Raw genomic sequence first — 15,241 nt, forward strand, 5'->3', positions numbered from 1 at the left:
AGAGCGGTTTAGTACCTCTCGCTCAAAGAGTTAGGTACAGTTCGGATTAGAACAAAACCAGTTCTGTGTTAGAATCCTGGTTCTGCGCCTTTTCTGTAAGATTCTAAGAGAATGACATCAGCTCTTTAAGATTCAGTCTTCTCTTCTGTATTAATTTAAGGGGAATTCTTTCATCCATTCAGCAAATAATGTGCTGGCTACTTACTATGCGTCAAGGCTCTGTACTAGGCTCTGGGGATCCAACGGAAAGCAAAACATAATGTTTGCCCAAGACAATAAACAAAGAACACGTTCAATACTTTACTACTTCAAAAATGGTAAGCTTAATTAAGAAGGAAACGAACATGCCCTGATTTAAAAAAGCATGTGTGCATATTTATATATATTCTTTACATAGAAAACAACCGCAAACAAAACGTATATGACAATTCCAGGCAACTGAGTTTCTAAATAAGTGTTCGGTAGTGTAATTAATACATAGATTTGCAGAAGATGATTTCATAAACCCGGACTCAAGAGTATTTAACATCTTGTTAGGTACCAGATATTCCGTAAAGGGGAAGAATCTTTTGGGGCACTGGATTTTTCTCACGAATGGTGCGGTCTATCCTTCCCTGAGGACTTGGAGTTTTCTCCGTGTTGGGGCTTGGTTGATGGGGTGACTGAATCACGCGCCAGATCATCCTAGAAAGTAAGCAATCCGTTCCAACAATTACTTTGACCTTCTCAAGATGGCGCCAAATCCTATGGTCCTCACTTCCTGTTCAAAGATTCAACTTCTGTCCGAAGTTGTAGCGGAACATATGTCGTGTTAATGAGAATTTTTTTCGGTGATGGGAACTTTTATAAGTATATAAATATAATATTAGTTGCATGTATCTCGAGATTTTTCTGCCACTCGAGGCTTACAGTTTCCCTTTCGATGGCTAGAGAGCGGGGTTTTGGTCAGGCGCGCGCCGCGGGCAGCTTCTACTTCAGTCGGTCCTCGGCGGCCCAGCGAAGACCCGAGAATCTTCCGAGGCGCAAAATGGCGACAGCGGCTGCAGCCTCGGCTTCGGAATCAGAGGCTGAGCCCAAGACTGGGCCCGAGGCGGAGGGAGAGGAGAATGAGGCTAAGGCGACGAGGACGAGGAGGAAGGTGTTATCTCGGGCTGTGGCCGCTGCGACCTACAAGACTATGGGGCCAGAGTGGGATCAGCAGGAGGAAGGCGTGAGTGAGAGCGATGGAGACGAAGAATACGCCATGGCTTCCTCAGCGGAGAGCTCCCCCGGGGAGTACGAGTGGGAGTACGACGAAGAGGAGGAGAAGAACCAGCTGGAAATCGAGCGACTGGAGGAGCAGGTGTGCCCCGGGGGTGGTGGGCTGCGGGCTCCCTCCCTCAGGCCCCCAGGTCCCGGCTCGCGCCCCATGCGAGAGCGCCTGGGACGCCTACTTGGTCCGCGCGGGTAGTAAAGCCGCCAAGGCCGCAGAAACTCAATCTCCGTAGCTCCCACTATTTGAGCACTTACTGCGCTTTGCAGGCGTTATTCCGTTGAATCCTAACAACGACCCAGTGAAGGAAATAATGTTATCCCGGTTTTACTGGAGGAAACTGAGGCTTGTCGAGGGACGTCTCTTGCCCAAAATTACACGTCCTACAGGTGGCGAACCAGGCTTTGAACTTTGGACGAACATCAGAACTCTCTTAACCACATAATTAAATTGCATTTAGCAGTAGAAATAAATTTTATTTGTAAGGGAGAGTAATTTTTCTCTAAGAATGACGGCAATGATGAAATATGGTGTAGTAGGGAAAATATTGACGGTGATCGTGATAATAGAAATGGAAAGGTAGAGGTTTTGGCGCCTAGAAGCTAAGGCCCCAGTTTTAGCTGTCGTGTTTGAGCGAGTTTCTTAAATTCTCTGAGCCTTGGCTTCCTGACTTGTAAATTGGGAACAAAAACTTTTGCATCATAACGTTGTCATAACAGTAATGATAACCCAGTGCCTGGCACCTAATTTAACCTGATCTCGAATTCCTGAAGAACGTTGGGAGGTGTAGGTGGTATTGTCTCCTGTGTAAACCAGGGTCTCACCAGGAAATTCGTGGTACACTCAAGTTAGGATAATTTGAGGAAAGGTTGATAAAGGGACAACTGCATTTATGAAGTGTAGACAGAGAAATCGGGAGCAAAGATTTAGTACCTCATAGCTAGTAATAGAAGGACTTTGTTTCCACCTTTAGGCCTAAAGGGACAAGGGAGGTGACCTGTGGTTGTGGGAGAGGATACATGAAAGGAGTTGAGACCTTTGGCGAAGGGATGCAGTTCCAGTTTCCCAGCAGGAGTTGGGGTGGGGGAAGAAATACCCTGGCCTCCTCTTCCTCCCCATGCTCCCTCTAAGAGTCTGGTGGTGCCTCCTGCTGGGCAAACCCACCTGGGTATCAGAAGGGCTAGGGCCCTAGTCTGCTGATGTCGTCCACATGGGGCCAGAGGGCGAGGAGGAGAGGGTGGCATGGATTTGGAGGGGTAAACAAATGAGATTGAGTGCATTTTCATTTTACTGATGAGGAAGCAGAGGCTCACAACAAATGATGTTGAACAAGTGAGTTGCTCTTCAACAACTATTCAAAGTAGCCTATAGATCAAATGCAACACTGGATGTGAAATCTCTCTGATGTGAAGATTGTTAACCTACTTAACCTTATGGGGTGTAAGTTTACTTATAATGTCCCCTCTGGCATTGATATTTTGTTAAGTTATGAAGTAGTGGGATCATTCGTTGGATAGCTTGTCCCACCCATCATCACATCTGATTGTGAAAGAACCAGTTGGGGTAGGCAGGTGGTTACCGTTTTCCCTTCTTCTAAATAAGTACACTGCAGTTTATTCAGTCTTTTATTCATTTGTCAAATACAGTGTGATTCTGGGTGACAGGCTGAATGTGTCCCTGCCTATATTGAAATCATTTCGTCTGGGCCTTTTGATGAGCCGGCTCACTTTGACCTTACTGTTCTATGAGGATCACCTGTTTTAGTAGGAAGGGGAAGTGTGGAACTAAGAGATGAGGTCCTTGATGGTACACAGTTTACTAATGGGAAAGGAGGGGTCAGAGTGAAGTTCTGCTGGCTACGGATGCTCTGCAGTTGTCTGCCTGACCTATGTCCTTAGATCATCAGGGGTGGGATGGAAGGTGTCCACACAGGATGGGACCGCACAGGTGATAATGAACTGAAGGACCTCTGGCCTTATCCTCTTTGCCTTGGGGTTTAAAAATTGACTTTTTCAATTTTTGAAAACCTCCCTCCCACCTCATCGTAATCTCACAGCCTCTAGTTCCTGCTGCAACTGCACTTATAGTGGAGCATAATGATGAGTAACTTCCAAATAGGCCTGTGAAAAACTCGGCCTTGCCATATCTGCATGTTCCAGTTCTCATCCTTGAGTGTATTTTATGAAAACTTGTGATTTGTTGTGACATCTGTTCATGTAACAAAAGCAAAGACTTCCGTTAGTTGCATTTATGGGCTGAAACTAAAAGTAGCCCCTCATGGTGCCTTAAGCAGGTTTGTCAGTGCAGCATGGTACAGCACAAAGTATATAGCTTTGCAAACATGCATCAATTCAGGTCGTCGACTCACTAGTCAAAAGAACTTGCACAAGTTATTTCACTTCTCTGAGTCTGTTTTATCCCAGTTGGTAAAATGGGGATTGTAATAGTGCCTCTCACAGGGCTATTGTGGGGATTCAGTGGCACAATGCACATAAAACTCCTGGCACAGTTTGGCTGTGCTGTGCATAGTAGGTGCTATGCAAAGGCCAGCTCCATTCTCCTTTCCCTGCCTTTCCTGTGATTGCACCTGTTGTTTTCTTCTCACCAGGCCTCTCTGTTTTTTCCTCCGCCCTCCTTCTAGGTCCAGGTTAAGTGTGGCACTTTTCATAGTGCTGGGGAGTTAGGAAATCAGTGGATCATTTTGTGCATCGGCTAAGCCTCCTCTTCCTTTGTCATTAATGGTGTTCTGTGAAACCAGCTAGACCAGAGTGTGTATTCGTTTGTTAGTGTTGACTGAACTTTGTGGAAGTGTCTTTTTAAAATGCATTTCAGTTTGCACTTAATAAATGTACTTTTAGAACACCTCTTCATTATTTTGACCTTAGGAATTTAGACCAAAAGCCACCTTAGAGGCAGATCCTTTGCTTTAGCAATTCTTAGACCTATTTATTTTTACTCACGTGTGGGGCCCTTCCGTGGACATTTCTGACTTTAAGTAGCAGGGACTCTCTAGCCTCTTTCATACTAAAAAACACATTCACATGCTGGTGAGTTGAGAATGGTGGTGTCACAGGATAACCTTGAATGTTCTGTAATGAAGAAAGTACATCTTTCACAAACTATGTGTCTTTAGCTATAATGTGTGACACTCTTGACCATGGATTTTGAAATATCATTATGTCATGTTAGTCCAGTGAGAACTGGAGATTTACTCCTACTCCTTCATGGAAACTGAGAACCAGTGAGGATTAGAACATTCATGACCTAACATTGTCCAGTACTTTTTCACCCCATCAGGTAATCATGAGATGGGTTAAATCAGTTTTTTTTTAAACACACACACACACACACACACACACACACACACACACACACACACACACACGTACGCATATAACTTAAAAGTTTTAAGTTATTTTAAAATTATTGGTTATATTCTTATCTGTTGTTTCTTTATGTTACCTTTTTGCATGTAATTTGATACATATAAAGTAGGTCAGGTCTGTAACTATAAAGTATGGTGATTAAATGAACACCACTTAATCACCCCAAACTTATCTAAGGGTATCTATGGGCTTCTTCCCTATTCCATTCCCCGGCACTGACCCCCACCCCCACCCCTGCACTCGCCCCCAAAAAACTCCAAACAAGCCAGGTAACTACTTTCTTGAATCTTGTGTGCGTCATTTTTTTACTTTGAGAACATGTGTGGTTTTATCATATAAGTATATATACCTAATGATATATTGCCTACTTTTGTTTATTTTTGAGCCTTATTAAAAGTGTATCCTACTATATATAAATTGGGTCTGCTTTTCATTCAGTATTGCGTTTCTAGGATTCATCCATGTTACTTATATCTGCAGCTTGATTCATTTTTTTTTAATTAAATTCAGTTTTATTGAAATACATTCACACACCATACAATCATCCATGGTATACAATCCACTGTCCACAGTATGATAACATAGTTACGCGTTCATCACCACAATCTATTTGTGAACATTTTCCTTACATCAGAAAGAACCAGAACAAGAATAAAAAATAAAAGTGAAAAAAGAACACCCAAATCATCCCCCCATCCCACCCCATTTGTCCTTTAGTTTTTATCCCCATTTTTCTACTCATCCATACACTAGATAAAGGGGGTGTGATCCACAAGGTCTTCACAATCACACTGTCACCCCTTGTAATCTACATTATTATATAATTGTCTTCAGGAGTCCAGACTGCTGGGTTGGAGTTTGGTAGTTTCAGGTGTTTACTTCTAGCTATTCCAATACATTAACACCTAAGATGTGTTATCTATATAGTGCATAAGAATGTCCACGAGAGTGACCTCTCGACTCCATTTGGAATCTCTCAGCCACTGGAACTATTTTGTCTCATTTTGCATCCCCCTTTTGGTCAAGCAGATACTCTCAGTCCCACGATGCCGGGTCCACATTCATCCCCAGGAGTCATATTCTGCATTGCCAGGGAGATTTACACCCCTGGGAGTCGGGTCCCACGTAGGGGGGAGGGCAGCGAGTTCACCTGTCGAGATGGCTCAGTTAGAGAGAGAGAGGGCCACGTCTGAGCAACAAAGAGGTACTCAAGGGGAGACTCTTAGGCACCATTACATGTAAGTTTAGACTCTCCTTTGTGGTAATGAGCTTCATAAGGGCAAGTCCCATGCTTGAGGGCTCAGCACATCAAACCGCCAGTCCCAGTGTTTGTGACAACTTCAACACCAGTCCAAGTGAGGATGTCCAACACATCCGCACCTTCCCCCAGATCCTTGGGGCTGGGGAGGGAGAGGCTGTAAATATATTTTTTATTATCTGCCCAAATTACTCTGGTATGTGTCACTATTTCACTCCAGCCTGTACTAACCTATTGTATCTCACTGCTTGATGCATTTTTACTAATATATAGTTAGTGTACTTGTGTTCTTGTCAGTGGGTGTTTGAGTCGTTTCCAGTTTTTTTTTCTTTTTTCCTATTAGAAGTAATAATGAACATTGTTCCTGTTGAACAATGGTTTTGTTGAACGTGTATAAGAGTTTCTCTTAGGTCAGTGATTTTCAAACTGGGAGTCAGAATCATGGGTCCTGAATTCATTTTATTGGATACAATCATTGCCACCTCTGTTACACATTTTCTGTCTGTGTGGGTCTGTTTCTGGGCCCTCCCCTATTCCAGTGGTGGTTTGTCTATCCTATGCAAATTCCAGTCTTACTCCCTATTGCTGAGGCTTGCTACCTGTTAAAACAAATCCTCTGACTTTATTTTTTTTCCTCAGGTATGTCTTGGCTCTGCCATGTAAATTTTAGAAAAATTTTCAAGGTCAAGGTCTATGAAAAACCCTGGTGGGTTTTTGATTGGAATTCCATCGAATTTATGGATTGTTTGGTGGGAGAATTGATATCTTTGCCGTATTGAGGCAGGGATTTATGCATTGTCCAAAGGGCACTGGGAAACCAAGGAAGAACTTTTACTATTACAATTAGCAGTAAAAGATAATGGGCTCCCTTTAAAACCTGTATATATACAATCCTACATATTTGCGTTCTGCAAATGGTTATTTTTTCCCCATTTAGAGATTCACTAACTAGTTAATTGCTAAATTTTTATTCTGAAGTTGAAGTTATCAAATTCATTGGCTACCTTTGTGTTTTAATGAAATAGCGAGTATCTACATTATTAGAGTACATTGTCTGATGGCAGGGTGTTATTTGAATGAAGTGTAGGTAATTTGCTGTTTCTTTATTGCTGAAATGTTGTGCCAGATGTTGGAAGGGTAAATACCAATCTTAGTTTTGGTGTACAGACTTAAGATAAGCCTTACCCCAATTTATATAATAGCTTTTTTTTTTAAAAAAAAATTAGTCTTTTAATTTTGAGATAATTTTAGATACCCATGCATGTGTTAGAAATACAGAGATCCTGCCTATCTTTTACCCAGTTTCCCCCAGTGGTATCATTTTGCAAAACTGTAGTACAATACCACAACCTGAATATTGACAACAGATACAGTCAAAATACAAGAACATTTCCATCACCACAAGGATCCCTCTTGTTGCCCTTTTATAGCCACTGTTCCTGATCTCTGGAAACCCCTAATCAACATGTTCTTTGTTTCTATAATTTTGCCATTTCAAGAATGTTATATAAATAGAATCATATGGAATCAGTATTTAATCTTTTGGAATTGATTTTTTGTACTCAGCATAATTCCTTTGAAATTCATCGAAGTTGCATGTATCATTAGTTCATTCCTTTTTATGACTGAGTAGTAATGCATGGTATAAATGTACCACAGTTAACCACCTGCTGAAGGACATCTGGGTTGTTTCTAGTTTCTGACTATTAAAAATAAAACTCCTTTGAACATTCAGGTACAGGTGTTTGTGTGAACATATTTTTTTATTTCTCTGGGGAAAATGCCCAAGAGTGTGTGATTTGCTGGGTTATATGGTAGTTGTGTGTTTAGTTTTTTTTTGTTTGTTTTTTTTTGTTTATTTTATTTATTTTTATTTTTTATTTTTGTTTTTACATGTTCCTACCCTACCCCAAGAAAATAGACAGACTATAACCCAACAAAGGAATGCGAAAAACAAATAACCTAAAATAACTACATTTCTGCGAACTTGTTGCTACCATACCCCCCCAAAATTAACAAACCTGGGCATTCCCAGAACATTAAGTTTACCCTTCATAACTTATCTGTTCTTATTAGATTATCGTTCCCCCTTCACTATTTGCTGTCTATCACTAGGTTCCCTACATTCTATAATATAAGCCATTTATTTTACATTTTTCACAGTGTTCACATTAGTGGTAACATACAATATTTCCCTTTTTGGGCCTGGATTATTTCACTCAGCATTATGTCTTCAAGGTTCATCCATGTTGTCATGTTCTCATGACATCGTTCCTTCTTACTGCTGCATAGTATTCCATCGTGTGTATATTACATTTTGTTTATCAACTCATCTGTTGAAGGACATTTGGGTTGTTTCCATCTCTTAGCAATTGTGAATATTACTGCTCTGAACATTGGCATGCAGATATCTGTTTATATCACTGCTTTCAGTTCTTCTGGGTATATACTGAGAAGTGCAATTGCTGGATCGAAGGGTAACTCTGTGTCTAGTTTTCTAAGGAACCGCCAGACTGTCTTCCACAGTGGCTGTACCATTATACAGTCCCACCAACAATGAATAAGAGTTCCAATTTCTCCACATCCTCTCCAGCATTGGTAGTTTCCTGTTTGTTTAATGGCAGCCAGTCTCATTGGTGTGAGATGATACCTCATTGTGGTCTTAATTTGCATCTCCTTAAGCTGAACATTTTCTCATGTGTTTTATGGCCATTTTTATTTCCTTTTCAGAGAATTGTCTTATCATATCTTTTGCCCATTTTATAATTGGGCTGTTTGTTCTGTTGTTGAGTTGTAGGATTTCTTTATATATGCAAGATATCAGACTTTTGTCAGATACATCGTTTCCAAATATTTTTTCCCATTGAGTTGGCTGCCTCTTCAACTTTTTGACAGATTCCTTTGAGGTACAGAAACTTTTAAGTTTGAGGAGTTTCCATTTATCTATTTTTTCTTTTGTTGCTTGTGCTTTGGGTGTAAAGTCTAGGAAGTGTCCGCCTAATACCAGGTCTTGAAGATGTTTTCTTACATTATCTTCTAGGAGTTTTATGGTACTTTCTTTTATATTGGGATCTTTGGTCCATTTTGAGTTAATTTCTGTTTAGGGTGTGAGGTAGGGGTCCTCTTTCATTCTTTTGTATATGGATATCCAACTCTCCAAGCCCCATTTGTTGAAAAGACCATTATGACCCAGTTCAGTGACTTTGGGGGCCTTACCAGAGATCAGTCGGCCATAGATCTCGGGGTCTGTCTCCGAATTCTCAATTCGATTCCATTGATCTGTATGTCTATCTTTGTGCCAGTACCATGCTGTTTTGACAGCTGTGGCTTTATAATAAGCTTCAAAGTCAGGGAGTGTAAGTCCTCCCACTTCGTTTTTCTTTTTTAGAGTGTCTTTAGCAATTTGAGGCATCTTCCCATTCCAAATAAATTTGATAACTAGCTTTTCCAAGTCTGCAAAGTAGGTTGTTGGAATTTTGATTGGGATTGCATTGAATCTGTAGATGAGTTTGGGTAGAATTGACATCTTAATGACATTTAGCCTTCCTATCCATGAACATGGAATATTTTTCCATCTTTTAAGGTCCCCTTCTATTTCTTTTAGTAGAGTTATGTAGTTTTCTTTGTATAGGTCTTTTACATCTTTGGTTAAGTTTATTCCTAGGTACTTGATTTTTTTAGTTCCTATTGAAAATGGTATCTTTTTCTTGAGTGTCTCTTCAGTGTGTTCATTTCTAGCATATAGAAACATTACTGACTTATGTGCATTAATCTTGTATCCCGCTACTTTGCTAAATTTGTTTATTAGCTCTAGTAGCTGTATCGTTGATTTCTCAGGGTTTTCCAGATATAAGATTATATCATCTGCAAACAATGACAGCTTTACTTCTTCTTTTCCAATTTGGATGCCTTTTATTTCTTTGTCTTGCCAGATTGCCCTGGCTAGCACTTCCAGCACAATGTTGAATAACAGTGGTGACAGCGGGCATCCTTGTCTTGTTCCTGATCTTAGAGGGAAGGCTTTCAGTCTCTCACCATTGAGTACTATGCTGGGTGTGGGTTTTTCATATATGCCCTTTATCATATTAAGGAAGTTTCCTTCAATTCCTACCTTTTGAAGTGTTTTTATCAAAAAGGGATGTTGGATTTTGTCGAATGCTTTTTCAGCATCTATTGAGATGATCAATTGATTTTTCCCTTTTGACTTGTTAATGTGTTGTAATACATTGATTGTTTTTCTTATGTTGAACCATCCTTGCCTGCCTGGGATGAACTCCACTTGGTCATGGTGTATGATTTTTTTAAGGTGTCTTTGGATTCGATTTGCAAGTATTTTGTTGAGGATTTTTGCATCTGTATTCATCAGGGAGATTGGCCGGTAGTTTTCCTTTTTTGTAGCATGTTTGCCTGGTTTTGGTATTAGATTGATGTTAGCTTCATAAAATGAATTAGGTAGTGTTCCATTTTCTTCAATGTTTTGAAAGAGTTTGAGTAGGATTGGTGTCAGTTCTTTCTGGAAAGTTTGGTAGAATTCCCCTATGAAGCCATCTGGCCCTGGGCATTTATTTGTGGGAAGATTTTTGATGACAGATGGGATCTCTTTGCTTGTGATGGGTTGACTGAGGTCTTCTGTTTCTTTTCTGGTCAGTCTAGGTTGTTCATATGTTTCCAGGAAATTGTCCATTTCCTCTACATTATCCAGTTTTTTGCCATACAGTTGTTCATAGTATCCTCTTATAATTTTTTAAATTTCTTCGGGATCTGCAGTTATGTCACCTTTTTCATTCATTATTTTGTTTATATGGGTCCTCTCTCTTTTTGATTTTTGTCAGTCTAGCTAGGGGCTTGTCAATCTTGTTGATCTTAAAGAACCAACTTTTGGTGATATTTATCCTCTCTATTGTTTTTTTGTTCTCTATGTCATTTATTTCTGCTTTAATCCTTGTTATTTCTTTTCTTGTACTTGGTTTAGGATTGGTTTGCTGTTCATTTTCTAGCTTCTTCAGTTGATCCATTAGTTCTTTGATTTTGGCTCTTTCTTCCTTTTTAATATATGGGTTTAGTGCAATAAATTTCCCCCTTAGCACTGCTTTTGCTGCATCCCATAGGTTTTGGTATGTTGTGTTCTCATTTTCATTTGTCTCTTATATTTAGCAATTTCTGTTGCTTTTTCTTCTTTAACCCACTGATTGTTTAGGAGCATGTTGTTTAACCTCCAGGTATTTGTGAATTATCTAAGTCTCTGATGGTTATTGACTTCTAATTGTATTCCATTGTGATCAGAGAATGTGCTTTGAATAATTTCCATCTTTTTAAATTTATTGAGGCTTGTTTTATGTCCCAGCATATGATCTATTCTGGAGAAAGTTCCGTGAGCACTAGAGAAGTATGTGTATTCTGGTGATTTGGGATGTAATGTTCTATATATGTCTGTTAAATCTGATTCATTTATCAGATTGTTTAGGTTTTCAGTTTCCTCATTGGTTTTCTGTCTGATTGATCTATCTATAGGAGAGAGTGATGTGTTGAAGTCTCCCACAATTATTGTGGAAACATCAATTGCTTCCTTTAGTTTTGCCGGTGTTTCTCTCATGTACTTTGTGGCACCTTGATTGGGTGCATAAACATTTATGATTGTTATTTCTTCTTGTTGAATTTCCCCTTTTATTAGTATGTAGTGGCCTTCTTTGTCTCTCAAAACATCCCTGCATTTGAAGTCTATTTTATCTGAGATTAATATTGCTACACCTGCTTTCTTTTGGCTGTGGCTTGCATGAAATATTGTTTTCCATCCTTTCACTTTCAATTTCTTTGTGTCCCTGTGTCTAAGATGAGTCTCTTGTATGCAACATATTGATGGTTTATTTTTTTTAATCCATTCTGCGAATCTATGTCTTTTAATTGGGGAGTTTAATCCATTTACATTCAATGTTATAACCGTGAAGGCATTTCTTGAATCGGCCATCTTATCCTTTGGTTTATGTTTGTCATATATATTTTTCCCCTCTCTCTATTAATATCCTTTAATATACTCATACCGAATCTCTTTAGTACTGTACCTTTCTCCAAGTCTCTCTGTCCTTTCTTTGTTTCTCTGTCTGTAGGGCTTCCTTTAGTATCTCCGGTAGGGCAGGTCTCTTGTTAGCAAATTCTCTCAGCATTTGTTTGTCTGTGAAAAATTTAAGCTCTCCCTCAAATTTGAAGGAGAGGTTTGCTGGATAAAGTATTCTTGGTTGGAAATTTTTCTCACTCAGAATTTTAAATATATCATGCCACTGCCTTCTCACCTCCATGGTGGCTGCTGAGTAGTCACTACTTAGTCTTATGCTGTTTCCTTTGTATGTGGTGAATTGCTTTTTTCTTGCTACTTTCAGAACTTGCTCCTTCTCTTCCGTGTTTGACAGTGTGATCAGAATATGTCTCGGAGTGGGTTTATTTGGATTTATTCTATTTGGAGTTCGCTGGGCATTTATGATTTGTGTATTTATGGTGTTTAGAAGATTTGGGAAGTTTTCCCCAACAATTTCTTTGAATACTCTTCCTAGACCTTTACCTTTTTCTTCTCCTTCTGGAACACCAATGAGTCTTATATTTGGATGTTTTATATTATCTATCATATCCCTGAGATCCATTTCGATTTTTTTCCCCATTCTTTCTTTTGTGCTTTCATTTTCCATTCTGTCATCTTCTAGGTCACTGATTCGTTGTTCAACTTCCTCTAGTCTTGTGCTATGAGTATCCAGAATCTTTTTAATTTGGTCAACAGTTTCTTTAATTTCCATAAGATCATCTATTTTTTTATTTAGTCTTGCCATGTCTTCTTTATGCTCTTCTAGGGTCTTCTTGATATCCTTTGTATCCCGTACTATGGTGTCATTGTTCATCTTTAGTTCTTTGATTAGTTGCTCTATGTACTGTGTCTCTTCTGATATTTTGATTTGGGTCCTTGGGCTTGGGTTATCCATATCGTCTGGTTTTTTCATACGCTTCATAATTTTCTGTTGTTTTTGGCCTCTTGGCATTTGCTGAACTTGATAGGGTTCTTTTAGGATTTGTAGACCAATTGAAGTCCTTATCTAATTAATCAGATCTACAGCTTCATGGAGTACACTTTCTCTAACTAACCAGCAGGTGGCGTCCACGAGCCACCTGTTCTCCACAAGCCAGTTCTCCCCTGCTTTGCCTTTGTGGTGAGTGGGGGAGTGAGTCTTGTGGGGTCCAATTGGTGTACCAAGCTTGCGTGTGTAGTTGGTGTTGGCCTGCCCTGTATATGGGGCTTGTGTCTGGGCAGTCATGGAGGGGCGGTGGCTCTAACAATCAAATCTCCCTGGTGTTCCTGGAGTTTTAAAGCTGCTGCAATAGTCTAATCCTTCAGTTCAGTCCTGCCACAGTTTGTCTCTGCCACTGACCCGCAAGTCCTTGGTTTTGGCGTATGACTCCTGAGACTTGCGAGTGGGTCCCTCTTCCAGGCCGTGCAACCCCTGGTCCTCTGTTGAGGGATGACTGTGCTATGTCACAGGTGAGTGCTGTCCCCCCTGGGCGGTTCTGGGCTGCTGGGCTGTGTAGGGAGGCTCCCAGTCTGCTGAAATGATGGCTGAATGGGGCTTTGTTAATTCATACTACTCCACCTTCCCAACTCTGTGACAACCAGCTGAGCGTGCAGGGAAAGCTAATGTCCACACCCAGTTTTGTGGTGTGTGCGTGTTATTTGAAGCACTTCCGTCACACTGGGTTGTCTGGGGCAGCTCTGGGCTATGGGCTGGCGACGGGCAGGAGTGTTTCCTGTCCACCAGGATGATGGCTGTGAGCGGACACCCCCCTTTCCTTGGGAAGTTGTGGTGTTTAGTGAATTTTCTCAGCCACTGTATTGCCTTTTGTCTCAGAGCTCTCTTAGTTCTGCTCTTGTCTTGACCTGCCCAAATTGCAAGTCTTTGAGGCTTTCTGTATTGGGATTGTTAGAGTAATTGTTTTAGAAACAGAAAAAAAAAAAAAAAGGTTAAAAAAAAAAAAAAAGCCCTCCTCACAGATCTAATGGGTTATGAAATGCTAAGAGGCAAAGCAATTAGGGCCATTAAAGAAAGATCCAGGGGGCAGAGAGATCAGTTTTTCTTCGGGATTTGCATATGAGCCTCAGGGCCTGAGCTCTGCCCTTCCCCTTTCTATGTTCACCAGAACTCCAAAAATCCTCCGCTTTTATTTTGGAGTTTTTCTTTGCTGTTTTTTGCTATGTCTGTCTCCTCTCTGCTGGGCTGGCTCCTCTCAGATTCTCTGGTGTCTGGTCTCAGTCTGTCTGTGGTTGGAGTTTGGATCAGTAGAATGAGTTTCCGATAAGAGCTGCTGCTGCAGTTCTCCCTTCTCCTTCCCAGCACTGACATCCCCTCCTCCCACGGGACTGAGCCTGGCAGGGAGGGGCGCGGGTCCCCTGGCTGCAAAAACTTAGATTTCGCTGATCTGAGCAGTTCGACGTGTTCATGAGTGTTGTATGAAGTATGCCCAGAGTCAAATTGCTCTGTGGTCTGTATGATGTTTTTAATGTGTCTTTGGATTTGATTTGCAAGTATTTTGTTGAGAATTTTTGCATCTGTATTTATTAGGGAAATTGGCCTTTAGTTTTCCTTTCTTGTAGTATCTTTACCTGGTTCTGGTATTAGAGTGATGTTAGCTTCATAAAATGAGTTAGGTAGTATTCCATTTTCTTCAATATTTTGAAAGAGTTTGAGTAAGATTGGTGTCAGTTCTTTCTGGAAAGTTTGGTAGAATTGTGTGTTTAGTTTTATAAAAACCTACCAAACTGTTTTCCAGAGTGACTGTACCATTTTATGTTCCCACCAGTAATGTGTGAGTGATTCAGTTTTTCTGCATCCTCACCAGCATATTGGTGTTAGTACTATTTTTTATCTCACCCATTCTGATAGATGTGTAGTAATAGCTCATTGTGGTTTTCATTTGCCATTCCGTTGGCTAATGATGTTGAATATCTTTTCGTACGTGCTTACTTGCCATCTGTATCCTCTTTCGTGAAATGTTGATTCATGTCTTTTGTGCATTTTCTAATTGGATTATGTTTTTTTACTGTCGAGTTTGGAGTTAAATCTTTTAAATATTAGTCCTTTGACGGATATGTGGTTTGCAAATATATTCTCCCTGTCGGTAACTTGTGTTTTCATCCTCTTAACAGGGTCTTTCACACAGCAAAAGTTTTAAGTTTGATGAGGTCCAATTTATCAATTTTTCCTTTATGGATTGTTTTAGGTTGCTAATGCTACTGGAATTAAAACACCAGAAATGGATTGGCTTTTATAAAAGGGGGTTTATTTGATTACACGGTTATAGTCTTAAGGCCAT

General features: G+C 40.2%; 1 protein-coding gene across 2 annotated transcripts in view; it reads left to right on the top strand.

The window, feature by feature from the left end:
• The first annotated feature begins 1,005 nt into the window (after window positions 1–1,005).
• Window positions 1,006–15,241, top strand: part of SART3 (spliceosome associated factor 3, U4/U6 recycling protein) — a 67,415-nt gene continuing 53,179 nt past the window's right edge. For both annotated transcript variants that reach the window (XM_037816749.1, XM_037816750.1), the window contains exon 1: window positions 1,006–1,342. In XM_037816749.1, the coding sequence (XP_037672677.1) occupies window positions 1,028–1,342 (315 nt within the window). In that variant the 5' untranslated portion in view covers window positions 1,006–1,027. The remainder of the gene's footprint in view (window positions 1,343–15,241) is intronic.

Source organism: Choloepus didactylus, chromosome 23, assembly GCF_015220235.1.
Source record: "Choloepus didactylus isolate mChoDid1 chromosome 23, mChoDid1.pri, whole genome shotgun sequence".
Lineage (NCBI taxonomy): Eukaryota > Metazoa > Chordata > Mammalia > Pilosa > Megalonychidae > Choloepus > Choloepus didactylus.